This window comes from Sus scrofa, chromosome 9, assembly GCF_000003025.6.
Source record: "Sus scrofa isolate TJ Tabasco breed Duroc chromosome 9, Sscrofa11.1, whole genome shotgun sequence".
In the NCBI taxonomy this organism is placed as follows: domain Eukaryota; kingdom Metazoa; phylum Chordata; class Mammalia; order Artiodactyla; family Suidae; genus Sus; species Sus scrofa.
This window is the reverse complement of record NC_010451.4, coordinates 119,022,256-119,048,002: the sequence shown is the minus strand read 5'-3', so window position 1 is coordinate 119,048,002 and position 25,747 is coordinate 119,022,256. Positions and strand designations below refer to the sequence as shown.

Below are 25,747 nucleotides of genomic sequence, written 5' to 3'. Positions count from 1 at the left end.
GATCCAGCATTGCGTGAGCTGTGGCGTAGGTTGCAGACACAGCTCAGATCCTACATTGCTGTGGCTGTGGTGTAGGCCAACAGCTGTAGTTCCAATTCAGTCCCTAGCCTGGGAAGCTCCACATGCCACGGGTGCGGCCCTAAAGAGAGAGAGAAAAAAAAAAAAGGAACTGATTTACAAAATGGAATCAGACTCACGGACAGAGAGAACAAACTTATGGTTCCCAAGGGGTAAAGGTGGGAGGGATAAATTAAGAGTTTGGCATTAGCAGACCCAATCTACTATATATAAAATACATAAAGAACAAAGACCTACTGTATAGCACACTGTATTGAGCTATATTCAATATCTTGGAAAAGAATCTGAAAATATATATATGTGTGTGTATGTATATATATATATGAATCACTTTGCTGTAAACCTGAAATTAACACAACATTGTAAATCAACTACATTTCAATAAAAGAATAAAGTTTCCTTCTAAGCCACAGATCTGAGCATCCTGGTTCTGTTCTGTCGTCCCACGAAACCAGGCTTCCTTGCCTCTTTCAGACACTGTCTCTGCAGCTCCAGCCTCTCACTTCTGTTGTTCCCTGCCTTAGTCTCCTGGCCTGCAGGCACCAAAATGGACACCACCCTATTTAGTGATTACAAAAGGCAAAAGAATGTGTTATCAGCCTCTGGAGCCACACTGCTTCTATCAAGGCCCAGCTGAGTATGAGTTTGCACATGACTGAGGCTGACATTCAAGGACTTGCATGGCCTCTCTTCCTCTCCCTGTGGTCTTCATCAGACTCACATTCTAGACATAAACAGAACCAGCTAAGCAAAGGCTGGCCCAGCCATGCTCAAGTTTACCTCTGTTACTAGTAAACCAACTCCGTGACCCCTGTCCAGGGATCATTAGGTGTTTACATGCCTCTGTGGATCCAGGAGAACTCACTCCCCAAAGAGTCTTCCTTCCTGTTCTTCCTCCGTCACTAGCATGTCCCCAGGTGAGGCACAAACTCTCCTGGCCCAGAAGGAAAATGAGAATTCTCCCAGGCCCTGGGGCTTGGTGCAACACTGGTTCTGGCTGCCTCATTCCTCTCCCACCAGGGCCTCTTGCCTAGCCAGTGAGACTTCTTATGCACTCTGACTCATTCTGACGTCCAGAGCTTGTTTGTTCTTTGCAGGGGGAGGGAGGAGGAGGCACATTTTTGGGCTCAGGGGAGAGCTTGGTGTGGTGGCAAACCAGGGAGCATTAAACAGCTGCAGAGGGGAAAACATGGCAGGCAGAGGGGGCTCTGCCAGATTCCTGCATCCCTCCCCAAGCCATGTCCCAGGTATTGCATTTCTGATCTGCCCACATCTCTACCTACAAATCCTAAAGCTGACTTGGGAGCCTCAGCAGCTAGGTCTCCTTCACTGCTCTATCTGATACCATAATGGGCTGTGGATGCAAAGACTAAGTGCGAGTGACCCAGGGCATGTACCAAGCTTGTCATTATAAGAAAATCCACATTTACAAAGTAGCCCAATAAGCAGAAGTTGTTTCCATCAGCAATGGTTTCTTCTGGTCGTATTGGAGAGGATGTGGAGAAAAGAGAGCCCTTTTATACTGTTGGTGGGAAAGTAGACTTGTACAATCACTATGGAAAACAGTATGGAGGTTCCTCAAAAAACTAAAAATAGAACTACCATATGATCCAGCAATCCCACTCCTGGGCATATATCCAGAGAAAACCATTAATTCAAAAAGATACATGTACCCCTATGTGCAATGAGGCACTATTTACAATGGCTAAGACATGGAAACAACCTAAATGTCCATCCACAGAAGAATGGATAAAGAGGATGTGGTACATGCGTACAATGGAATATTACTCAGCCATAAAAATGAAATCATGCCATTTGCAGCAATAAAGATAGACCTAGAAATTACCATACTAAGTTAGTGAAAAACAAACAATATATATCACTTACACGTGAAATCTTTAAAAAGGCTACAAATGGGCTTATTTGAAAACAGAAAAAGACTCATAGACTTTGAAAAACTTATGGTTACCAAAGGGCCTAGGTGGTGAGAAAAAGGGATGGACTGGGGGTTTAGGATTGGCATATGCACACTGAGGTATATGGAATGACTGGCCAGTGGGGACCTGCTGTGTTGCACAGAGAACTCTACCCAACATTCTGGGATAATCTATGTGGGTAAAGAATCTGAAAGAAAAATATGTGTGTACATGTATAACTGAATCACTTTGTTGTAGAGCCGAAATTATTACAACATTATAAATCAACTGTACTTCAATAAAGCCTTAAAAAAATCCACATATAATGAAGAAAAAATTTTAAAAAGAAAAGATTCTTCAAAATACAAGATCTTTCCAAGTGGATATGTGTAGTTATAAATCAGTAGCTGCCCAATCCTAAAGTCATGGGCTAGAGATTGACTTAGCACTGAATTTTTATAAGCAATTGCTAGGCAAAAAATAAGACACTGCGTTTTGGAAATGCCATTATGTGTCCCTCTAGTAGAGGATTCAATTTACAGAAATTCAATAGACACTGCACCTTTATAAAAACACACCAGCAGTGCAAAGCCAACGCATGCAAAACCTTCTGCAGGTGAACTGCTTTAGAAAGGTTTATCTGTAGCTTCCTCCCACCAAAGGGTCCCCAGAGTCCAAGTGCAGATGGAGAACTCTGGTGGGAACAGAGGAATGCAGGGTCTTTGAGTGGGATGAGATACCTTCCAGCCCCCTGAGACCCATCTTCTCCATCCCAAAGATCTGCCAGAGTGCCAGAGGGAAGAGTGGGAGGGGCAGAGAGCACAGGTGGTTACAAGGGGGGGGGAGGCACCATTTCTCTTGGAGCGTTAAGAATCTCAGGCTCTGAAGTTCCCATGATGGCTCAGCAGTAATGAACACTACTAGTATCAACGAGGATGTGGATTCGATCCCTGGCTTCCCTCAGAGGGTTAAGGATCTGGCATTGCTACGAACTGTGGTGTAGGACACTGACAGCTCAGATCCAGCACTGCTGTGGCTGGCAGCTGTAGCTCTGATTCAACCACTAGCCTGGGAACTTCCATATGTTGCATATGCAGCCCTAAAAAAAAAAAAAAAAAAAAAAAAAATCCTAGCCTCAGGTTATGTGTTTGATTCAAGAATAATCATTTAGGAGTTCCTGTCGTGGCGCAGTGGTTAACGAATCATGGAACCATGAGGTTGCCGGTTCAGCCCCTGCCCTTGCTTAGTGGGTTAACGATCTGGCATTGCCGTGAGCTGTGGTGTAGGTTGCAGATGTGGCTCCGATCCCACTGTGGCTCTGGCGTAGACCCCTAGCCTGGGAACCTCCATATGCTGCGGGAGTGGCCCAAGAAATAGCAAAAAGACAAAAAATAATAATAATCATTTACTGGTCAGATCCTCTACTGTATGGCTCTTCCTCCTACCAGTTGTGCGATATCCTCTAAAACTCAGTGTCCTCATCTGTAAGACATGTACACAAAGAGCATCTCCCTTGTAAATTTCTCATAAGAATTATTTTAGCATCCATGTATACATTCTATTATGCACTTAATAAAATGTTGGGTGTATATGATGAACACTCAATAAGTACAGTTACTACCATTGATAATAATAATTCATAGTATGGAGGGAATACTTTGCTTTAATCTCCTAAGTTATGCCTTTGCCCCCGTACTCCTTTCAGCTCATGGAGAAATTGGGGAGATTGGTGAGAGCCTACTGTCCTGTGGCCCACACTGCTGTACTGTGTAGTCAATGCCTCGAGATCCCTGCTTTTGTCTCTTGGACACCCACACCCTCCCATCCACAGTCCGAGGATTTCCTCTTGTTCCATTGGTGGAGCTCCCTGTGCGGCCACCTGCCAGCCCATCTGTAGCGGCCACAAATGCCTTCTCCAGGACTGGGCAAGTCAGGCAATATACCAGCAGGCTCCAGTTGCCTTTGATGTGACTTGCGGATGGATCGTGGGGATAGAAATCCTTGTCTCAGACTCAGGTCCAAACCCTCGTCTGCAGCCCAGCTTTACGGAAATCTGTTCCACTTGCTTCAAGTGTCTAGTGAGCATTCTCACCTGCTTCTGATGGTGGAGGAGAAGGCTGAGGCTGGGCATGGGAGCCAAACTCACACAGAGCACCTGGGATGGCTTCACATACCTCAGCCCCCTTCCAGCCACTACTTGTTCCTGTGGGCCCGTCTTCCTTGAGGCTTGGGCCAAGTCTCTCTCACGGCTGTGTCCCCAGCACTTAGGGAGTGGCATGCACATGTAAATAAATCTATATGGACTGAATAAATGCCCCACTCATGCCACTCACTGTTCTAAGCAACGTGGACTGAAATCATTTTCTTGGGGGAGAGGTGGGAAGCCCTGAGGTGGGATAAATGTAGCAGAAGCTGAATAGCCAATAAAAAAAAAAAAAATCAGAATCCCTGACCTAGAAAAAGCTCTTCTCTTGTGGAGAAAAGAAAAAAAAAAAAAAGAAGAAAGAAAGAACAGACCACGTGGCAAGCCAGTGGCCCTGTCTGCCTGCATCTGTGGTGTCATGACAGTTTCTAGATGAAGCTTACCTTGCTCCTCCCTCTCCATGTACGTGTCTCTAAGTAGCAATTCATTCATGAATAAAATTAATTATTTCTCAAAGCAAAAATTAATCCTCTTTTTCTCTGCCTGACTGACTCGGGATCTCTCTACTAAATCTCATCTGAAAACAAAACTGATCTAGCTTTCTCCCCTTGGCCTTCCTGGATTTTCCTTGCATTTCTTGCATGTTTTTATCTGTGTATTTCTTCTTCACAGATTATCTTTGCAAATGTATTTCAAGCCAGGTGGATGACCTGGAAATAGCCCCCAAAGCCAGGGAAACATTGGGAGCAAATCATTCTGTCCTGGGGGAATGTGGGACTGACATCCTGAGAATTCATCTTGATACAGCACCCGTGGACCACGTCTATCCATCAATCACTGAGAATGCGCTAAATATCTTCTTCTCCCCGGAGCTGGAAATGCTAAATTCAAGCATGTTTTTCCACGTGTGCACTGTCACTCACACTGAACAGCTGACTCCTGGAAATCAGTAGAACCCTGATTCCTCTCTCTTTTGTAGCCTGCTGTGGGTGCCTGGAATGATGCTTTGCACAAAGTATATGCTCCATAAATACCTGCAGGAGGACCAAGTGAGCACATACACAGTGTGAGATGCTTCCTCCAAATTCAATGTCTTAAGCATAAATGATGCTGGATTTTCAGTTAACTAGTGCCTTTCTAAGACCTTAAAGCACTGCTTACCACTTTCTCGCCAAGTGCGTATTCACACCCCATTTTTCCAGGGTTAAAAAATGCAAGAAATTGCCTGTGGTCCTAACTTCTCTAGATACGCAATTACCTCTACTTCATTTTACTTCATCACTAATAGACGAAAATGAGAGGCCCCTCCAGGTGAGAGGTTTTTTAAACTGCACCCTGGAGCTCCCTTCGTGGCTCAGCTGTTAACAAACCCAACTAGGATCCATGAGGATGTGGATCCCCTCCCTGGCCTCACTCAGTGGGTTAAGGATCCAGCAGTGACTTGAGCTGTGGTGTAGGTCACAGACACGGCTCAGGTCCAGCGTTGCTGTGGCTGGGGCGTAGGCCAGCAGCTGTAGCTCTGATTCAACCCCATCCTGGGAACTTCCATATGCCATGGGTGCTGCCCTAAAAAGATTAAACAAAGAAGAAGAATTAAAATTGCACCCTGAGAGAGGTCCGCGTCTAAGGGACCCTTTTGGCATTGTGGAGGGACAAGATATGGCAGAAATAACACAGGGGGACACAGCAGGTAGAGGACAGAGTCATATGCTCTTCGGCATTTGCACTGAACTCTCAGAACTCACTGCTCAGCTTCTCGAGCACATCTGGAGCTTCCAACCTTTGCTTCTACTGCTCCTGCGTCTACAGCACCACTCCAAACTCTCCACCTGGAGAGTTCCAGCCAAGTCTGTCCTCTGCAACCCCTCTTATTCCAGCTTTCCTTGGCCTTTCTGTGCAGAAGGATCTAGCACTTTCTCCAAATGCGCTTGTCTGTGAGTTCTGCCAGATCAAGAACCGTGTCCTCCCACTTTCTGGTTTATTAGCACAGTCTTGCAGAAGGAAAAACACAAGACTTAATACAAGGACTTATTGGATAGTGGCCTTAATAAAATGACTGAATGAATAGTGCTGGCCCCACACTCTTGAATGGCAGTTGTCTGTTTCTGCCCGCGCTTTCCCCCAAGTGGGCAGCACGCTTCCCTATGGCCCAGGGGTTGCTCTGGGGTCCTGCGTTTCCGCATCATTGATGGAGACAGGATGTGCACAAGGATGAGGAGCCACAAGGCCAGATTCAAGGGCCCTTGCCGGGCTCATCACCCAGATATTTCCAGGACAAAGTTCCCTGGGCGAAGGCCCTCTGCTGGGTCTACAGCCCAGGGTAGCTGGTCTGTGTCAGATATTCGGCTGTAGACTTAGCCAGCCGTGAACACTTAAGGAAATCAAATTCTAGATGTTTCCTTCTGTCCCTCTCCCACCTCCTCCACCTATGAACTGAAAAATAGTACCGGTGACCAGACTGCAGGCGCATCCCTCCGCATTGCCTGATTCTGGTCTAATTGTGTCCTATTCCTTCCTCTCCCTGCATTCCAACAGACTCCCTTGTCAAAATATAAACCCAATGAAAGCGCAGAGATCAACCCGTCTGCTCAGCTGCGGTCGTTTTTCCAGCAGAGCTCACCTTCTTCCCTGCCTTGTCGCGTCCCTGGAGAATCCTGGCTTCCCTCGTGGTCCCTGCAGCCGCGTGATAACACCACCTTTCCCCACCTCCGCAGCCAGGATGAACACCTAGGAAATCTCTGGGATTTGCCCAGGCGGACTGAGGGTGCCTTTGGTTGCCGTTTATTTATGTGGATTGTGATCTCTTAATTGGAGATGGTGTCTCTCCCAGGGTTCGCTGTTTATTCAGATCAGTGTTTGTTAGTCCGGGAGACGTGGTCTGGATGATAAATCAGCTCCGGAGCACCTTCTGTGACTGCTTCCACGGCTGCGCTCTGCTTCCTCACCTCTCCATCTCCCAGGAGGCCCCCACAGGCTGGTTTGAGGCCCTCCAGCCTTTTCTGCTTTGAAACTTCTCTCCCAGCTGCTGGACCTACTCTTATGAGTTTATGCGCCTTGGCACTAATAACTCCTAAATTTAACCTCCCTTGACTACTCATCTATTTCATGTGTAACATCTCCTGAAAGCATGCTCCCTACCTCAAATGCATCCTGGGGGGTGCTGCCTTACCATGAAGCCTTGTTCTTCTCCACTCTGGTCCCCCCTGCTCTCCTCCCCATCTCCCAAGCACTTAGTGTAATCAAGCTTTAATGCCATACTACTCATCCTCGGCTCCTGTTAAAATGGTGATTCTGATTTGTTAATCAGGGTGAGGCTTGAGGTGCTATAACTTGTACAAGCTCTCAGGTACTGCTGATGCTGCTGGTCCACAGACCACACTAGGAGCAGTATGCATAAAATATTTGGTTTTGCCTGCCTCTCACTTCCTTCACATGTAAGCCATTGCCACATCTTATTTTCCATCCTGATGAATTACAAATGGATTATCTTTCCTTAGGGTTATTGCTCTGGTGCCCGCTGAAAAGTTCTTTCGCCTTAACTGCCCTCATTTAGCACATGATCTGATTTTATCCCTGTTTGTCCCATTGGATGCTTCCACATGCGCCTGCTAAAACACATTCCTGCTTCAGCATTGCCTACCTTTGGGCACCACTCCAACCTCTGGGGAGGGCGGGGGGTTGTTTGTTGCTGGTATTTTTTTTTTTTTGGTTTTAAGTTTTGCTATACTTTCTCAAAATTTGCAGACTTTGCCCAGGATATGATCAGAATATAAAGGTCTTTTTCTCGATGAAGATCAGCTACTTATTTTTTGGTTTATTTGCCTCCCAAAAGACTTCCAACATATCTCCAGACACTTCCTTTCTAAAAGGGAGGCCAGACAGAAAGGGGGTATTAATGACTATGGTCAACAATATTCTTTTTCTTTTTCTTTTTTTTTTTTTCGGTCTTTTTAGGGCCATACCTGTGGTGGCATCTGAGCTACAGCTACTGGCCTACGCCACAGCCACAGCCACGTGGGATCTGAGCTGCATCTGCAACCTACACCACAGCTCACGGCAACACCAGGTCCTTAACCTACCTGAGGCCAGAGATCAAATCCGTGTCCTCATGGATACTGGCCGGGTTACCACCGAGCCACAACGGGAACTCCTAAGGTCAACAGTTTTCAACTATACCTGGCCTTGCTTTTCTCCCAATCATTAGATTATGTTCATTGTTCTATATGATTTCTAACTTTCTCTTAATTTATTCTTTCCGAGTTTTAAGTGTTTCATCATAGCGGCTTGGATTTTTTCCAATCTCATGATTATCTCTCTATTAAAGCCTTAATACAAAAAGAAATTTTAAAAAACCAGACTGCTCATTACTTTGATTTGTAGCAAAGAGAGAATGGAACATTACCGCTAGAGTGTTTCGAGAAACCATATTTACATTTGCATCAGTTCAATTTAGGTGCCTGATTAGGTTGCGTGTTATGATGAAGATGCACTTACCAGTCAAAGGGAAGTGGCGTGGTCTAGAGTAATGAGCAGGAGACTTCGAGTCAGGAGCTCGGAGTGCTATTTCTGGCTGGGATTGACTACCTCTCTGACCTTGAACAAGTCCATCTCACTGCCTTGAACCCTAATAGCTCCCACCTGCCTCACAGGGCTGCTGTGAGAGGTTGATCACTTAAGTGTTTATTGCAGTGGGGGTCACAGACTGGAGCAAAGGTGTGCAGTTGGGTGTCACAAATGGAATAGGAGACAGGGTCTCTGCTTCAACAGCTCTTACCACTAGCCTATCAAGAGAAAGTGTCTGAGAAGTGGGCCAGTTGCTCAGATCTTGGTCTGGCAGGGCTTGAGGAGATGCTGAGAGGTTGGCTAATGAAATTTAAAAGCTTGCCAAAAAGTGGGGTGAGATGGCCAAGCCCATCCTGGTATTTAGGAAGCTTGACAAGAAGGCACATTGCCTCCCTTCTTGTAATGGTGCCATCTTGAGAGTGTCCATGTCATTCCCGGGGCCAGGGGGCCAGCAGTGACCAGGCACTGGCTTCAATAAGACAGCTTAGGGTAAGCCTGCTCAGCTGGCAACCCTTGACTTTAGGAGAAAGGTCTTTCCCTGAGATGACTCTAAAAGGTGGTAGAAACAATTCTGCTGGTGGTCTACAAGACTGATAAGAGTGTGTCACAGAAAAGATTCACCCATTCTCCAGGTGAGTTCCTCTCTCAGCAGAGAGAGAGAGAGATTGAGGAGTTAAGGTTAATATGCTTTAAAAAAGAAAGCAAGAAAATAATCCTTTTTTTTCTCCTTCTAATATACGTTGTCAATAGCTAAACCCTCTGTAGATGCTATCACAGAGACAGTACCCATGGCTCTCATCTCATTATAATTTTTGCATTGGTTAATATTTGTTGAGGATACTCTAATAATAGGTAATATTTACTAAGTACTAAGTGTTTTCTATCAATTAATTCATTTAATTTTCACATAAATCCATTAGAGGGGCACGATTACTGTCCTCGATTTACAAATAAGAAAATTGGGAAAGACAGACATCAAATAACTCACCCAACATTACACAGCTAGTAAGCTACAGCCCTAGGAGTAGAGCCCAGGTCATCTGGCTCCAAAACCTTTGCTCTGAAGCCCCTGTGGCTACACAAATGTACACCTGAATGGAGAGAGCAACAGTTTCTGGGAAACCGAGGTTAGAGAGGCCAGAGCTGTCCCAGAATGACCAGTCATCTCCTTCAGGTGAGACGAGAAAATGATTTCCCAATAAGGACAGGTGGGATTCGGAGCTTAGTATTAGTGGCTGGATGTGTGATTGTGAGGTTCCGTTCACCCACACCTGGAAGAGAAGGAGGGTCTCTCTTCTTCCGTGCAGGATTCAGGTAGTTAGGTACCAAATATTCCAGCCCCACTGGAAAGGCTCCTTCTTCTCCTCCTCATCACAGTTCACCTCCTTTCTTATAGGGAAAGTACATGTGGACACGACCTGATTTCTAGGTACCAAACGCTTTCTTGAAGAACTGGACAGAAAACCAATTCTGTTTGAGACCCAGTATTTAACCACAGAGCATTTCTGATATCCTCTGCCAGTTTTTTCACCCTCGGCCCTTTCATACAAAACGCCCTTCCTTCCAGTCTTTGGGGCTGAGCCTCCACGTATGTTTTACTGGTTGTCTGTGATCTGCTCTAGTCATAGTAAGCAAGCTCTTGAATTTACCAGAGGGAATTACCACTGGAGAAAAAGGAGAAGGGATAAGCATGAGCTCCCATGGGGATAATGAAGAGCAAGTATCCACGGTTCCACCATTTTGCTTAATAACTAAAGGCAGAGCTCCCAGGATGTTCCTGGAGCAGCCGCATGTGACCATCCTCGGTCGCTGCACCACAAGGTCGCAAATCACAACGCTGCATTCCTGTCAGAATGACTGGTTACTGTTTCCCCAAGTACAGGTTCATGTGCAATAACTGACCCCAGAGAAACAGAATGGCACAGTGTAAGAGCCTGTCACATTAAATGATCAAAAAACCATTACCAACTGATAGAATGGTTGATGGTGCAGAAGTGATTACAGACGCTCCCCACGGGCCAGCTTTGAGCTGCCACCCGGGGATTCAGGGGCTGGCAGCCTTGGGACTGGGACTTGATGCCAAGAAAAATCTGTGGAGGGGAGAAGGAAACTGGTGCTTTAGTCCCTCTAGTTCTCATAGCCATTTGAAGCCAATGGTGGTGTTGGGATCTCCAGCTGGACATTTCAGTTCTAATATACTTAAATATATATATGTATATGTAGTTGGTGATAACAGTGCTTTTGAAAGATTTGGGATAAACTGAAAAGCCTGAGGTAAATTAAATCTTGTTTTCCTGGACTGGAGGGATCTGCCCCTTAAACACATTCTAGGGATGGATTTTTCTCTTTTTCTTTTCTTTCTTTCTTCCTTTTTTTTTTTTTTTTTTTGAAGGGATGAAAAAAGAAATTCTTTGATAAAGAGAAGCATCATGAATTTACCTTATAGAAAATGGGGGGGTGGGGGTTAACTTGACTCTCATATTTAACTGAGAGTCAAGTTACCCTTGTCTGCTCATCTACCCCAGCTGGCCGCTCTCCGCCTCCGTGGCCCTGGGTGAATCTGCACCAGTCTTTGGAGGATGGCACGGACCAGAGCTGCTGAAGCAGAGAGCATGAACTACAATCCCTTCTAAGACAAGATTGGAAGAGAGCTTTTGTTCCTCTGTGCCCAGCAGGCACCTGCCCCTCAAACACCTCATCTCGTCCCTTTGTCCGCATCTGGATGTGGAAATCATGCACCAGGAGAACGGCCCCTGTAAATAGCTGCTCTTACCCCTTGGGACTCTCCCAGCACTGAATACCTTCAAACCTTATTTCTGAGACACCATTCTAACCTAAATAGACTGCATGGTTATTGTAGAAGTTAAAAAAAAACTCTCAGAAAAAGAAAAATATAATTTCTTTAACTATGCTTTAAGAACCCCAACTGTGGAGTCTGACTACTTGAGAGCTAACTGGCTCCACCGTTTGCTGGCTGTGTGCCCCTCAGCAAGTTCCTTAACTTCTCTGGACCTTAATTTCCTCATCTGTAAAAAGGGAAGAATAATTATGCTTCCAATAGACAGCTGTTCAAAGGCTTAAAGGAGTTCATGTACATAAGGCATGCAAAGTACAGGATCTAGCAAGGGGGCGAGAATCTTTAAAAGTGCATTCATATGACTAGGTATGTGTGCACCCAAAGTCACCCACAGCAATCTCTAGATGCTAAAAGAATAGGCAATTTTATGGCTTTAGTTTCTCTCTCTCCCTCTCTCTCTCTCTCTCTCATTAGAAACTATTCTATAATTGGAAAATGTCTTGATAAAAGAAAAAAATTGCAGCAAAGCTCCCAGGGTTGTTTGAAGGCTACGGTCAAGGTGAGGAGGACAAGGGGTTGTTGCTAAGGGCACAACCAAGCAGAGGGATGAAGGGGGAGGGGTTGAATTCAGGGATGCATTCAAGGGAGCTCTGAGGTTCTCTGGGTCACCCAAGGTGAGGATTTCCAGGAGCCTTGTGCATCTGAAGTGCTGGTCCAGCAGCCAGGAATTTGTGCCTGGTTCAGCCCTTGTCAGATGGACCAGGCAGGTCACATGTTTGACTTTCAGCTCTGATGCTACAAGGAGGGGCCCGAGGGGCGGGGAAGATACAGCCCATTTCCTTGAGCAAGGCCAGCTGAGGCTGTGGTGCTGACAAGGGCGAGGGCACGCCCGTCCCTGCCCCTGCAGGGCTCCCCCCTCCTCTCGGGCAGGAGCTGGAGCTGCCCTTCCTTCATTTGCATGTCGAGGTAATTACAACTCATAAAAGTATCTCGCCCATTAGTTAAAACCCGGCCCCAGCATTTGACTCTGACCTCCTGCAGCAGCACGGGCCACATGCTGACTCCATGCCGCCTGATTTGTCCTCAATTTATAAGCAGCACAACCTATAAATAGAAACCCTTTTGCTAAGTTCCCCAGGAGGCATCAGCAGGTTTTCCAGCTTGTATGTGTTTTCTTCTTTCTTTTTTTAAAAAACCAACATGGAAGGCTCGTTCTCCTTGCCTGCTGCTCCTCTGGGGGGCTCTCCCCTGGTGCCTGTGCTGTCTGTGGCCCACCAGCTGGCTTGGTGGTGGGCGCCCCGCCCAGACCCAGGCTGGCATCCCAAGGAAGCCCCACTCACCTGTAGATCCTGTACCTGGTGGTGAAACCCTGGCGGTAGCGCTCCACGAAATCAGTGTACTCCTGCGCACGGTGGAACGGGCCCCGATCTGTGAGCAGCCAGTCCAGGGGCGGCTGGCCGGCCGAGGAGGCATGATGCTCCGGGACCACAGCGGCTGCCGTGGCCGAGACAGCCAGCACCCAACCAGGAAGGCCCAGTGCCAGCAGAGTCGCCCATGGGGCTGCTGCCGCCACCACCGCTGGCCGAAGCCCTCTAAACAGAGTGCCACTCTGCCACCTCATGCTTCTCCTGGGCAGTTGGTGTCTTCATTCTCTCGCCACACTCTCCCGCTCTGTGCCGCTCCTCCAGGGCTCCTGGAACTGGACAAGCACAACACGGAGTTGTCAGATGCCTGCCCTGGTCCAACCCTCAAGGGCCTGTGAGCATCAAACCTCCTTGGGCAGGGCTCATCCTAGGAATCCTTTATCCTAACAACACATCTTCATCCTAGGCATTTAGCTAAGTGTGGATGTATAGTTCATTTAATTCTTCCACAGTCCTACAGGGAGCACCACTGTCATCACTTTACAGGTGAGAAGACGAGATGAAGAAAGTTGCTAAAGTTCACGCAGCTTTTAAGTGAAGAAACCAGAACTCAGATTTCAGGTGGTCTGACTCTAACCCTAGAGTGTGTGGCCTCATTTCCTAGGTAGACTCAACATCATCTGCATCTGTCTTCCTCTCTCAAAAATGTCCACTATGTTTCAGTAATAGCCTTGGATTGCGTGCTGCCTCTAGAGACTTGATGGAAAGCAAATAGCAACCCGTTTTTCTGATGGTTAATTGTGGGCAGAGTAGTGAAATCCCCTCACTGTTGTGAAGCTGGGTGAACTTAGGCAAATCACTTTCCTTCTCTGGGTTATTTATCTGATAAAGAGGCTTACTATGGAGAACAGTATGGGGTTCCTTAAGAAGCTAAAAAATAGGGTTACCATATGATCCAAAAATCCTACTCCTGGATATATATCCAGAGAAAACTATAATTCAAAAAGATACACCCCAGTGTCCATTGCAGCACTATATATAACAGCCAAGACATGGAAACAACCTAATATCCGTCAACAGATGAATGGTTAAAGATGTGGTACATATATGCAATGGAATATTATTCAGCCATAAAAAAGAATGAATAGTGCCATTTGCAGCAACATGGATGGACCTAGAGATTATCATAGTAAGTGAACTAAGCCAAAGATAAATATATGACATCACTTATATATGGAATCTTAAAAAAATGATACAAAAAAATTAAAAATTAAAATTTTAAGATACAAATAAACTTATTACCAAGGCAGAAGTAGATCCAAGACATAGAAAACATACTTAAGGTTACCAAAAGGGAAAGGTGGGGGGGGATAAATTAGGAGTTTGGGATTAACATATACACACTACTATATATAAAATAGGTAGCAACAAGGACCTATAATTGTATAGCTCAGGGAACTTACTCAATATTTTATAACAACCTGTAAGGAAATGTGAAAAAGAATATATATACATTTATCTGAATCACTTGGCTGTACATCTGAAACCAATACAACACTGTAAATTACCTATATTTCAATTTAAAAAACAAAGGTAGGATTATACTATATTTAAAAAAGAAAAGAAAAGAGGCTTGACCAGATAATAGTCAAGCTCTTGATTTCCAGGTTTGAACATCTGATCTGTTTTTTTACAAAAGGCCACACAGGAATGGCATTAGAATGAGACATCAAATGCCCTACTGCCATCATCAGAGGGCAGATCCGTGAACACAAGGTTGGCCGTCCTGCCCTTTCTTTCCCCTCGCTCTGCAGTATGGAAGCTCTCCGAGGACAGGGCTGTGCGTCCCCCTATCCTAACTCCTGAGAGCACACAGTAGGCCATCAGAGATACTTCTCAAAGCAATGAATGGGTGCATTCCTGCCCTGCCTTCTCTGAGTTGGAGGGAAGGTGCCAGGAAGGAAGGAAGATTTTGCCTTCAGAACTCCTGGCTGCCTATGACTCACCACAGGCCTTTGCTCCCCAGTGCCTGCACCTGTCTAAAGATAACTGGTCACCTTTATAAACCGCTGGGCAGAGGCACAGGACCGACCCAATACTGTGCGGGTTCTTGCCCTTGTCTTCATTTATTCTATCCTCAATGTCTAGCACATGCTATCAGATCCTGGCCCACCTCCCCTCCCCAGCACCACTTTGGTCTGTGCTAGAATAACTCCCACTCCCAACATCTATAGTTTGTGGCTTTAAGGACTTTCTCTGGCTGCCAAAGCCCAGGGACGAGTTCCCTGGGGATGAAGCAAGGGGTGTCAGTTCCCTGGCATGGCCAGGCCCTTATAAGGTCAGGCCACGTGGGTTTCAGCATTTGACTCACACTCACTCCCCAGGCCCCAAGGTCACTCTGGAATGGCTCCAGCTCAACAAACCCACCAGACTTCCCTGGGGCCAATGCAGACTCTGAAGAGGACCTCAGGCCAAGTCTTAATCCTGGATGTGCTCAGTCTAAAACCTGGCCTGGGTCTGAAAGCTACAAGCCTCGCCATTTGCACAAGAGGCTTTCAAAAGAGTTGCACTGCCTGCTGGTAAGAATGGAGGGACAGAAGCCTGAGTGCCTGCACCTTCAGGGTCACTCCTCCACTCCAATTAGTAGGTATTGACCTACTGGGCGATTCTTAGAAGTTGCCCCAGTTAATGCTCACAGTATGTATATACTATAAACATTATAAATTTCCATTTCTCTGAGTCTCAACAGGCATTGATCTGGGAGGATGCAAAGATAGACTGTGAACCAAGATCTTGCTCCAGGTCCAGACTTTGCTAAAGAATGCTCTGCTGCCTAAGGCACTAGAGCAGGCAGATAGACCCACGCATAATGACTGGTGGAGAGACGGGCTGAAGGAAGAGTAATGAGGCAGCAGGTGCCCTACTAGATCTTAAAACATATTATAAAATTCTGGTAACTAACTAGGTGAAACTGGCACGCAAAGCAGGTCAGCAGATCAATGGAATAGAACAGCTAGCTTAGAAATAGACGTTATTATACGTAAGAACTTAGTATCTATATTTTAAAAAGAACCTTCACTGGCAAAATGGGTAGGGGGTGGACTATTTTATACATAATATTGGAAAATTAGTTCCAGATGGATTAAAATGTTAAATATAAAAAAATAAAACCATAGAAGGAAGAAACATTTCCAAATGTTTTTAGAATAAGCAGGCATTACTTTTAAACTGGGGCGGGGTAGGGAAAGTGCTATAAACTAAAAGGAGGAATCAGCATTGCACATGGGGGGTAGGCATTTCTTTTTATGGGATGCAATCTGATGAGGATGCCCAAAATATTTCTCATTTAATCATCCATGCATTCATTGCTGGAGAAACATACATTGAGGACTCCTGAGTGCCCGACACTCCGCTAAGTACTGACAATACGAAAACAAGTGCTCGTTATATTATCTGAAACGCTACCTACCATTAGTGATTGATTCCTCTTATAAAATATCATTGTTTTTAAAAGCATATTGAGGGAGGCACATTTTGGAGACTGTGGCTGCTTGACACAGCTGGCCAAGGCAGCAAACACAATTAGGCGGACAAGCACTGACACAGGTGGAAGGACAGTATGGAATGCAAGTTTCTAAAATGGTCCCCAGGATTCCTGAGCCCTTCTGGGCATGCCCTGTATGATACCCTCCCCACGAGTACAGGCAGGACCTATGAATATGGTGGGATACTCCTCCAATGATCAGGTTACTAATCAACTGACTTGAGTGAATCAAAAGGAAAAGTATCGTGGGTGGGCCTGGCCTAATCAGGTGAACCTCCAAAAGAAGGTGAAATGTCAGGGAGACAGGCTTCTGCTGCCCTGGAAGAAAGCAAACAGTCATGCTGTGTACAGTCTATGGGGGCCATGAGCCAGAGATTGCAGGTGGCCTTTAGGAACTGAATGCATTTCCCAGTCACCAGCCAGTAAGAAAATGGGAATCTCAGTTGTACCACCCCAAGAAGATTAATTCTGATGCCAACCACATGAGCCCAGAAGAGAACCCTGAGCCCAGGATGAGAATTGCTTCTCTGGCTGATGCCTTGACTTCATTCTGGTGAGACTCTGAGCCGAGGGTCCAGCTAACCTGTACCTGGACTCTTGACCCACAGAAACTGTGAGACAGTGAATTTACGTCACCAAGTTTGTGGTAATTCCTTAGAGAGAAATTCCAAAATGATAAACACATAAGCAGCAACGTACTTCTCTCCTCCTCTGCACAAGGTCTGGCATGGTGAGCTTTCTTGGTGCTTTCTGGAGAAGACTAGCAGCTCTTCTTGGCGTAAGACAAAGCCAGTATGGTGATTCCTTGAGCCAAGTGACAATGATCACCTCCTGATTCCTTGAGCCAAGTGATGATCCTCTCCCCTAAGTGTGAGCATCTCCTCTGAGCCACATTACATCACCCTTGCCCAGGTTAAGGACTCCTCAAGGTCAGAGGCCAGGTCAAACACACAGTCAGTTTTCAAAAATATGTGCCGAACCAATTCCATAGAAGCATCACTGGGAACCTGTAACAGTGTGTGGCTGTGGTCTGGCCCTTGACCCTCTTGGTGGCCGTTGCTATAACACGGGGGTGCTAGCCGCCCCCTCCCCTGCTAAGTGAGGGTTTTCTAAGGACAGGTGAGAGCATGCGTGTGCAGAGCTGTGTGCTCTTTGAAAGCGGCGAGCTATATTAAGTCAACGTGTGCCTCTGTCCTTTGTTTGTAATTATGCTTTTTCAGGGCTCACAATGTGCTGGAACCTGCCTGGGTCTAGGAGCATCAGCTTTAGAATCAAATGGTTTTGATTGCAGGCCCGGGTCTGCTGAGCACAGCAAGAACGCCTGAATTCAGTGCTGAAATTCCAGAGTGCTCCTCGGAGAAACTCAACCTCAGAATCAGATGGTTTCCGTTTCACTGGTTTTCCTCCAGATCTGAAGACATTTTGACTAAAAATCTCTTTTTAAGAAAGAAAAGTTTTAAACTGGCTTCAAATTTTTCTTAAAAAAAAATCAAGAAAAAAACCCCTAAAACATATGCCTTTACCTTCAAAAAAAAAGAAAAACGACAAAATAACTGCTTCATTGACAGTTGTGTAAAAATTAGGCTTTTTAAGGAGACTAGCTTTTGGTCATTTCCTGTTTATGCTCCACAAATAATATCACTAGAAACTTTGTAACAGAAACCTGTCAAACAAATTTAAAAATTTTAACCATTTATGTTCTCGTGACTTCTAATGGTACCAGTAAACATTCAGCAGGTTAAAATAATTAGCACCTTGCCCATGATGCTTCCAAGCATATGTTTTGTCCTAAAACTGGCTGTGAAAGTAAACCCCCATGTTACACGTGAGCATATTCCAGTTATGGATAAGTTGGCTTCTTGAAGAAAAAACAAACCCAGAAATTGACTTGTGAAAGCCAAACAATTTCATTTACTAAGACCACATTCAAGGCAGAATTTTACGCCTATGTGAATAATAAATTAGCTTTGGCCCAAAGGTACAAGTAAAATAAGTTGTGGCTTTTCCTTTGTGAGTATGTTAGCTTAGCTCTGTTCTCTCAGCCATGAATCTGATGGTTCCCATTTTTGTCAATGAGAAGATCAAGTCTAGACAAAGCCACATGAGAAGCAGGCAGTGCCGTCTTCAACATGGGAGGGCATGTAAAAATCACATCTCCCCCGCTGAGATTATCACCCAGCGGGGGACTTCTGGGGATGCTTTTGTGTCCTTCTCTTGGTCTCCATCTTCATGTATGCTAGGTGTGTCGAGAGAGCAATTAGGATCTGGGGCATCAATTGCTCAGGTACTAAATCCTGGCAAGTGAGATAGAATGAGAGAAGGGTTGCATGTTGGAGGAGTGAAGGAGACGGCTAAGCTGTTGTTAAGAGGCCAGAAGTAAAGGAGAAATAGGTGTGAAATGAGTATTATAAATAACAACTTGTTAATGCTGTTAACAGTTATCACTGACAAATAGCAGCATGCTCAGTTTATATGTGTGTGGTCACTGCTGCTTATGAAGCACAGACAATAAAATGAGGTCTGATCGTTGTTTCCCAGATTTTTGGTTCCCCTTTCAACAGCTGAGAACACTGAGGCTGGAAATAGATACGTGACTTGCACAAGGTCATGCATGCCAGTGGCAGATCCAGGTCCACCAAGTCTAGCTCCTATAGAATTTACGCTTCAGTGCACCACTGATGTGATTCACAATTACAAAAACAGGCAGGCTTTGCCACTCACAAGTCGGTGCCCTTGGGAGCAAGCCACTGCCCCTCTGGGATCCTCACGTTAGTCATGATTTCAGAGGTAAGATGATCCCTATGGTCCAGCCTGATGCTGACATCCCTTAATTCTATGCAAATGAAAGGGGACAAATGTAAGGGGAGAGGTGCTGTGATCTTGGTCTTCTTTGGGAAGAAGCTCTGTTTTAGAAAGGAGTGAAGCATAAGAGAAGTGAGGGATGAGGCAGAAGTTCTTGCCTGATGGAGCAGTGACATTTAATAAAGTGATTAGGCAGTGACATTAAATACGTTTTCAAGCCATTTGAGTGGTTAATTGGCCAACTCTATTGGAAAGATGTTTTTGTGAATAAATCGGAGGGTGTTGGTGATTAAAAAAAAATGCACAGAAAGTATTGTTTGCTCTTAGCATCAACAATATCTTGATGCAAAACCTCCTGTGTTGACTAGAAAGGGAGGGGAGACAGGACGGATGAGAGGCCATTCTGGGGTGGAGATTCCTAAGGAGGAGGGTGGACGGGAGCTGATATCAGGTCAGGTTAATGACTTAGATTCTCCTCTCTTTTTGGGACGACCTACCAGCCTCAAAAGACCCTAACCATGATGTTTTTACCCTTATTATAATGCTCCTGGTTGCACTTGAAGAGCTTCAGCAGTGTCTTTGTCCTGTAGTGCGCCCAGGCAGATGGTATGCCCAGACTACTACTGTCCTCTCCAGGCTCTGGGTTATGACCTTCAGCGTCAGCCCTGGACTGGCATGGAACTGGCAAGGCAGACCTGATGCATTTCTCTGCTGGACTAAAAAGAGGCGAGGCCGACAGACAGCCTCCCTGTATAGAGTCAGGTTTATAGTATTAATGATGATGATTCGTGTGAAGGTTAAGAGATGATAATGATGACTCTTTGCTAAATGTTCTTGGATTCATCTGGGACCTTTAAGAGGAGAGACTGTGAGAGGCAAAGGGAGTTGCTAGAGACCATTCCGCAAGGAAGCAGAAGTGAAACTTGGACATCCTGACTTCAACACCTGTAATTAGGCTCTCCTCGCCCTCCCTCACTTGTAGCCATCGAATAGTCAGTCAGTCATTAAGCACTTTCTATGCACAAGGATTGTACAAAACTGAAAAAAAAAAAAAAAAAAAAAAAAAAAAAAAAAAAAAAACCAATGTTTGCCCTCATAGAGCAGGAACAAAACGCAAGGTTTTGAGGATCCTGTAATGAGCTTAAAAAATAATATAGCTCCCCCTTTCCCCTCACCCCCCATACACAGAGCTTTGTGGCATTAGACCTCATAGATTTCATCTCCCCAGGGTCCCTGATTTATAGTTCGTGCTGTGCGAGAACCAGCCCCTCACTCATCAAGGACGGATTCATCTGTCAGTTGCAGAGGCTTCAGACTTGCCTGCCGGGTGTCCTTGGCACTTTCCCTGGGGAAACAAGCTCACTAACAGGCTCCCAGAGCCTCGTGTGATGAAGTCCCAGGTCACCATGTACAGACCAGGGTGGCCGCTCCGGCCCAGAGCATCCCTTGAGGTCACAGGGGTCTCCAGAATAGAGAAAGAAAGCACTGCCGATCAAACAGAACCTCTGAATGAAAAGCTGCATATTTCAAAGCCTTAAAACCTGATCTCCATGCAGATGAACGTTCCTCAAAACTCTTTCCATTAGATCCCTTCCTTATGAAAACCCAGCAATGCCTTGTGGCCCCAAGAACAAATCTGCCTTCCTTCCCCTGACCGCCACTGAGCCCTAACAGCCACTTGGCCGCGGAGGGACCGCAGGCATAGACCACAGAGCCAGAACGCCTGGCTTCTCACGTTGGCTCCACCTCCCTGGCCTCAGCTCCCTCATCATCTGCTAAAAAACAGAATAATAATAATAGTGACTCCTTGGGGGGGGGGAGTTAAATGGGATAATATTTGGAAAGCCCCTAAAAAATTCCTGTGCTGTGTGTGTTTACTGTGGTTTTGCTTCCAATGCATCGACATAGGTCATAGGTTATTGAAGCCAAAGAGTCCAGAGGCACTGCTTTATTCACTGTGGGTCTTGTGTTTGTTTTACTGTTGCTTTTTACAGGTAAGAGGCCTGAGAAGCTAAGTCTCTGCTAACAATGTGTCCTCATTAGCCTCGGGGGTCTATACAGGTCGCTCCAAGCGACCTCACTGGTCCTCCTCCCCCGACTGCAGAGGTGGGCAGTCCTTTTGCCTTATCTGCGGCCTCTGTCACTTGACCCATGGTAGCCTCACCACGTGGGCTTTACCATATACTCACGCCTACCCTCCTTTTCTCTGAATCCACATCTATCATATCTTTGAGACGCTCTTTCTCCAAGAAGACTTTTTTTTTTTTTTTTTTTTTTTTTCTTTTTAGAGCCTCACTCGCAGCATATGGAGGTTCCCAGGCTAGGGGTCGAATGAGAGCTACAGCTGCTGGCCTATGCCACAGTCACAGCAACACCAGATCCGAGCCACGTCTACAACCTACACCACAGCTCATGGCAACACCGGATCCTTAACCCACTGAGCGAGGCCAGGGATCAAACCCGCAACCTCATGGCTCCTAGTTGGATTCTATTACACTGCACCAGGACAGGAACTCCACCCCAGAAGCCTTTCAAAGCCAGCCTCTATGTTGATTACTTGGTTACTTTGCTCCCTGATTAATTTCCACCTGCTCAGATGGTGGAAGTGGGGAGAGGGGGGAGATCTAGAGATGAGCTGGCCCAGGGGTTCTCCGCAGCCAGAGTGTGTGTGCAGTACGTGTGTCTGTGAAGGGAGGAGACTGATGGAGAGAAAGGAGAGGGGAAGAGAGGGATGACTGCTATCTTGGGTTGGGGTGCACGTCTGTATTTTGGAATATTTTGAAAACCCTTCAAGGGGATTTTGATAAAACTCTCCAGTGCGAGCCAGTGATGGAATCCCCTTCACATTGCTTGACAGATGAGAAAACGCAGGGTCACAGAAGTGCAGTGAGTGATGGCGAATTATTCAAAATCTGGGGCAAAAGCGGGCCTGGAACCTTTTTCAATGCTAAGCCTAGAGCTCATTCCATCTTTATTTCACATGTGTCCAAAGTAAAGTGAAATGTTCTGAGGCCGGAACCCAGGAGTTCAGCACTACCACCATCATCACCAATTACGTTCTCATATCTTTATTATGTACCAGACCCTGGTCTGAAATCTTTCCATTCCTTGGCTCATTGAATTCTCGTAAAACCTTCTGAGGTTGCAGAGGAGGAAAGATCCACAGACTTTACTCCGGTAAGGGAGCTGTAGTCACAGAAGGTCACCCTAGATTCCTTTAGGTCATTCTCATTTTAAAAATGTCCATGGATTGATGGAAAGTCTACAATCTTCGAGCACAAAAGCTAGATTCACCTAAAGTCAATTCCCTGGCTTGGTCAAGGATGCTTACGCCTTCTGCTTTTGGGGAAGCTGTGTGGCTCTGGCTTTGATGGTGGCCTGTCAGCAAGGCCTTATGTGAAAGCCCTTAGATCACTTGCAATGTCTCAAAAACCATAAGTTTAGGCACATTCCCCCAACCTAGGCCCTGGTGAATGGCCCGCAACTGCCGGTGTCCTGTGCGCCCCTGAGTTACACGGTTCTCCCCTCGAACTCCCAAACCCAACTGAGCTTGCACCCGAGTTCCCCATCCCCCTCCTTAATGGCCAATCTCAGAGTGTCCATCCTAAGGTGTAAGGGGCCTGCACCCTGGCTGGCTCCTGCGTCCCTGCTCGCAGCTCCCTACTTTCTGTTGCAGGAGGCAGACCTCCAGCAATGGCCTGCCCCTCTGCCTAATTCTGAAATGTCCTACCGGCTCGTGATTACATCCCTCTTTGTGGGTTCTGTTACCAAGAGTGTCCGAATCATGCCCTACGATCCTGTCCCTGGCCATGCCCAGCCACTCTCCCTGCATCCAGCTCCAGGAGCCGGCTTAGTTATCCCTGGCAGACAGCTGGTTCCATCCTCCAGAGAGGAAAGCTTCTCTGTTCCTGTTGCCTTCCCCTCATCTGGCTTCCATTGCTGAAGCCCCAGCTTAGTTCCCAGCAGAGCTGGCCTCTGTATTCACAGGAGGGTTGAAGTGGTTTCTCTCAGGTCTGAGAAGCCAAAATAAACCTCAGCCAATCACATGGAAACTGCTCGGCACGGCGCAGGCTGCTGCACTGAGGGGGTGCTAAGGAAGAGCTCTCCAGCCTGACCCGCAGCCCTCACAGTTATTCTTGCTCTTGGCTTTCCGCCATGCCTGTCACCGAATCTGATCTTTTAACCCACGCTCTGCCCTCCTGGGCCCTTGGCACAGACCAGAATGTAAAATGATAATGCCCTGAGCTCTGCCAAACAGCACAGGGCTCCGGAGATGTTACAGATGCAGCTGGGACCAGCAAACAACATTGTTTCCGGGATTGTGTTTGTAAATATATGAGTTGCCTGACAGCTTGTGGAATTAAATATAGATGCTACATCACAAATGCTAGCAAAAATAAACTATATGCTGCTCAATGAATGTCAATAAGTACACTGAGAAAGAATAATTATTCCTTTCTGTAGCAAGGTCCAAGAAACCCGGCCCTAAGTGGATTTTGGTTGCTTAGTTTTTGGTGAAGGCGACTTTTTCTCCCATAGGCTTTTGACTGGTACTGGCAGGCAGCTGGCGAGGGGGTTGGGGCAGAAGGGGTGGGAAGGAGTAGCAGGAGATAAAGTGGGTGCAATGCCATCAGTCAGTTTGCTGTGTTGGGTGTAGTGTGTATGCAGCAGTGGCCAACTTAGAGGTTACCAGGTAGACCAGGAAACTGCTATCAACCTTTTGGGAACTGATAACCTCAGGGTACCCTTTCTAAAATAGGGTCCTAGGCCCACGGTTGGTTTGGAAAGACGGATGGAGAAAAAGCTTACCCACCACAGTGAGTCCCCTTCTTCATTTCTTGAGCCAAATGACTCGCTTTCCCTTGCATTGATTTCTATAGCTTGTTTGTATATTACCTACCTTTTAAATTAATAATGACAGGTTACCAGAAGCTGGTGTTTCTACACTAAAATCGACACCCTGCAAGAGTTTACCCAACACTCTCCTTCAGTCTTCAGCTGAGAAGGCTTATTGTCATGTAATTCTTTGCACTGATGCAAAGCTTGCTCTGCCCTGCCAAGGTCACTGAAACCGCCACTCTAGGAGGTGGTGCAAAACGAAGGTTGCTTTGCATTTAGGGCCTCGTCAGTGTTATCCTGAGGAGTTAACATTTTCATGTGTGTAGATCATTTTAATTTATGTCGTTGCTGTGTTGTTGCCAATTTTGTTTTTTGTGTTCCTCTCCAATTCTTTACCAGCAAGTTCTTTCTCCACTAAAAGATGGCCTTAGGTAGACCACAGTGACAGGGGCACCATCTGGAGATCCTTGTGCAAAAGGTTTCAGAGATTTCAGTGAAAGAACTAGAGTAATCCTTTAAAAAAAAAAAAAAAAAAAACTTAATTCACACTGCACTCTGGCTCACATTGCTATAGACTACCTAAAACACTTTTGACAAATTAAACACTTTGTAAGATGTGACAATAAGTCTCCTACTTCCTTTCCTTTTAGGAAAGTTAATAAATACCTACTCGTTATTCCAACTAATGTTTATTGGACAAAGAACATTCCATTTAGCTAGAATGTAAAATGCATGAAGTGGATTGTGGAAGAAAAGGCTAAAAGGTGGTGCTTGGATTTCTTGGAAAGGAAGATGAGTGCAAACCCTTGTTCTGACTTTCTTAGGGCAAGCCTTATTAGCCAAAGTCACTTAGGTGGACTCCATGCTGACCAGGATTTGCATATGTCCACAACTCAGTGATAACTGAGGCTCAGATCGGCAACTTCCAAGTCAAAACTGAGATTGAATTGTTTTCAGCCGAATTTTGTATAATATCATTGATTTTCAGTTCCAATTTTTGGAGAAAGACATAAAGTAACTCTATTTAAAATATTTAAAATGAAATCAAGTATTCCATTTCTCAACCATAGTAACAGAGAATATAGTTAGGACAAAAAAGAAAAGCCAACCATTTCCTTAAGTGGCTCTCAGCTGGGGGGGGGGGGGGTGGTGTGGGGTGTGTGTGTGTGTGTGGTGTGTATGTATCTGGGTTGATATGATTTTGAGCCCAAGAAACCTTTGTCAATTTCCAGAGAATTTTTTGGTTTTAACAATTTGGCAAGGGGTGCTACTTCTAGGGGGTTAAGCCAGGTGGCTGTCAAACATCCTATAATGCCTGAGACAACTCCCCACAGCAAATAATTCTCTGACCCTGAGCATCGTATGATTGAGGTTGAGAAGATCTGCCTCACACCTACAAATTCTAACACACCCAGACTCGTAAGGCATCTCAGAATAATAGAAGACCAACCTTTGGGGTACATTTTTCACGCATATCTAATTTGCCACCACTGGTCATGGCGGCCAAGACCAAGATCACTCACCTCCACCATCCTCCTTCTAGGACTCCTGCTTCGTGCTTAATTGGCCTTGATATTAACAACAATCAAGCGGTACAAAGTCCTATTTATTGAGTGCTTATTTCCTACTGGCTGCTGTGCTAAGCACTTTACTTGCAACAAGGTACATATTATCACTCCTGAGCAATTAATGTAAGGAAAA

At 45.8% G+C, this 25,747-nt stretch overlaps 1 protein-coding gene across 4 annotated transcripts in view; it reads right to left on the bottom strand.

Moving 5' to 3' along the window:
* Nucleotides 1–25,747, bottom strand: part of BRINP2 (BMP/retinoic acid inducible neural specific 2) — a 127,676-nt gene that overhangs the window by 47,343 nt on the left and 54,586 nt on the right. For all 4 annotated transcript variants that reach the window (XM_021063690.1, XM_021063688.1, XM_021063689.1 and 1 more), the window contains one exon: nt 12,838–13,196. In XM_021063690.1, the coding sequence (XP_020919349.1) occupies nt 12,838–13,118 (281 nt within the window). In that variant the 5' untranslated portion in view covers nt 13,119–13,196. The remainder of the gene's footprint in view (nt 1–12,837; nt 13,197–25,747) is intronic.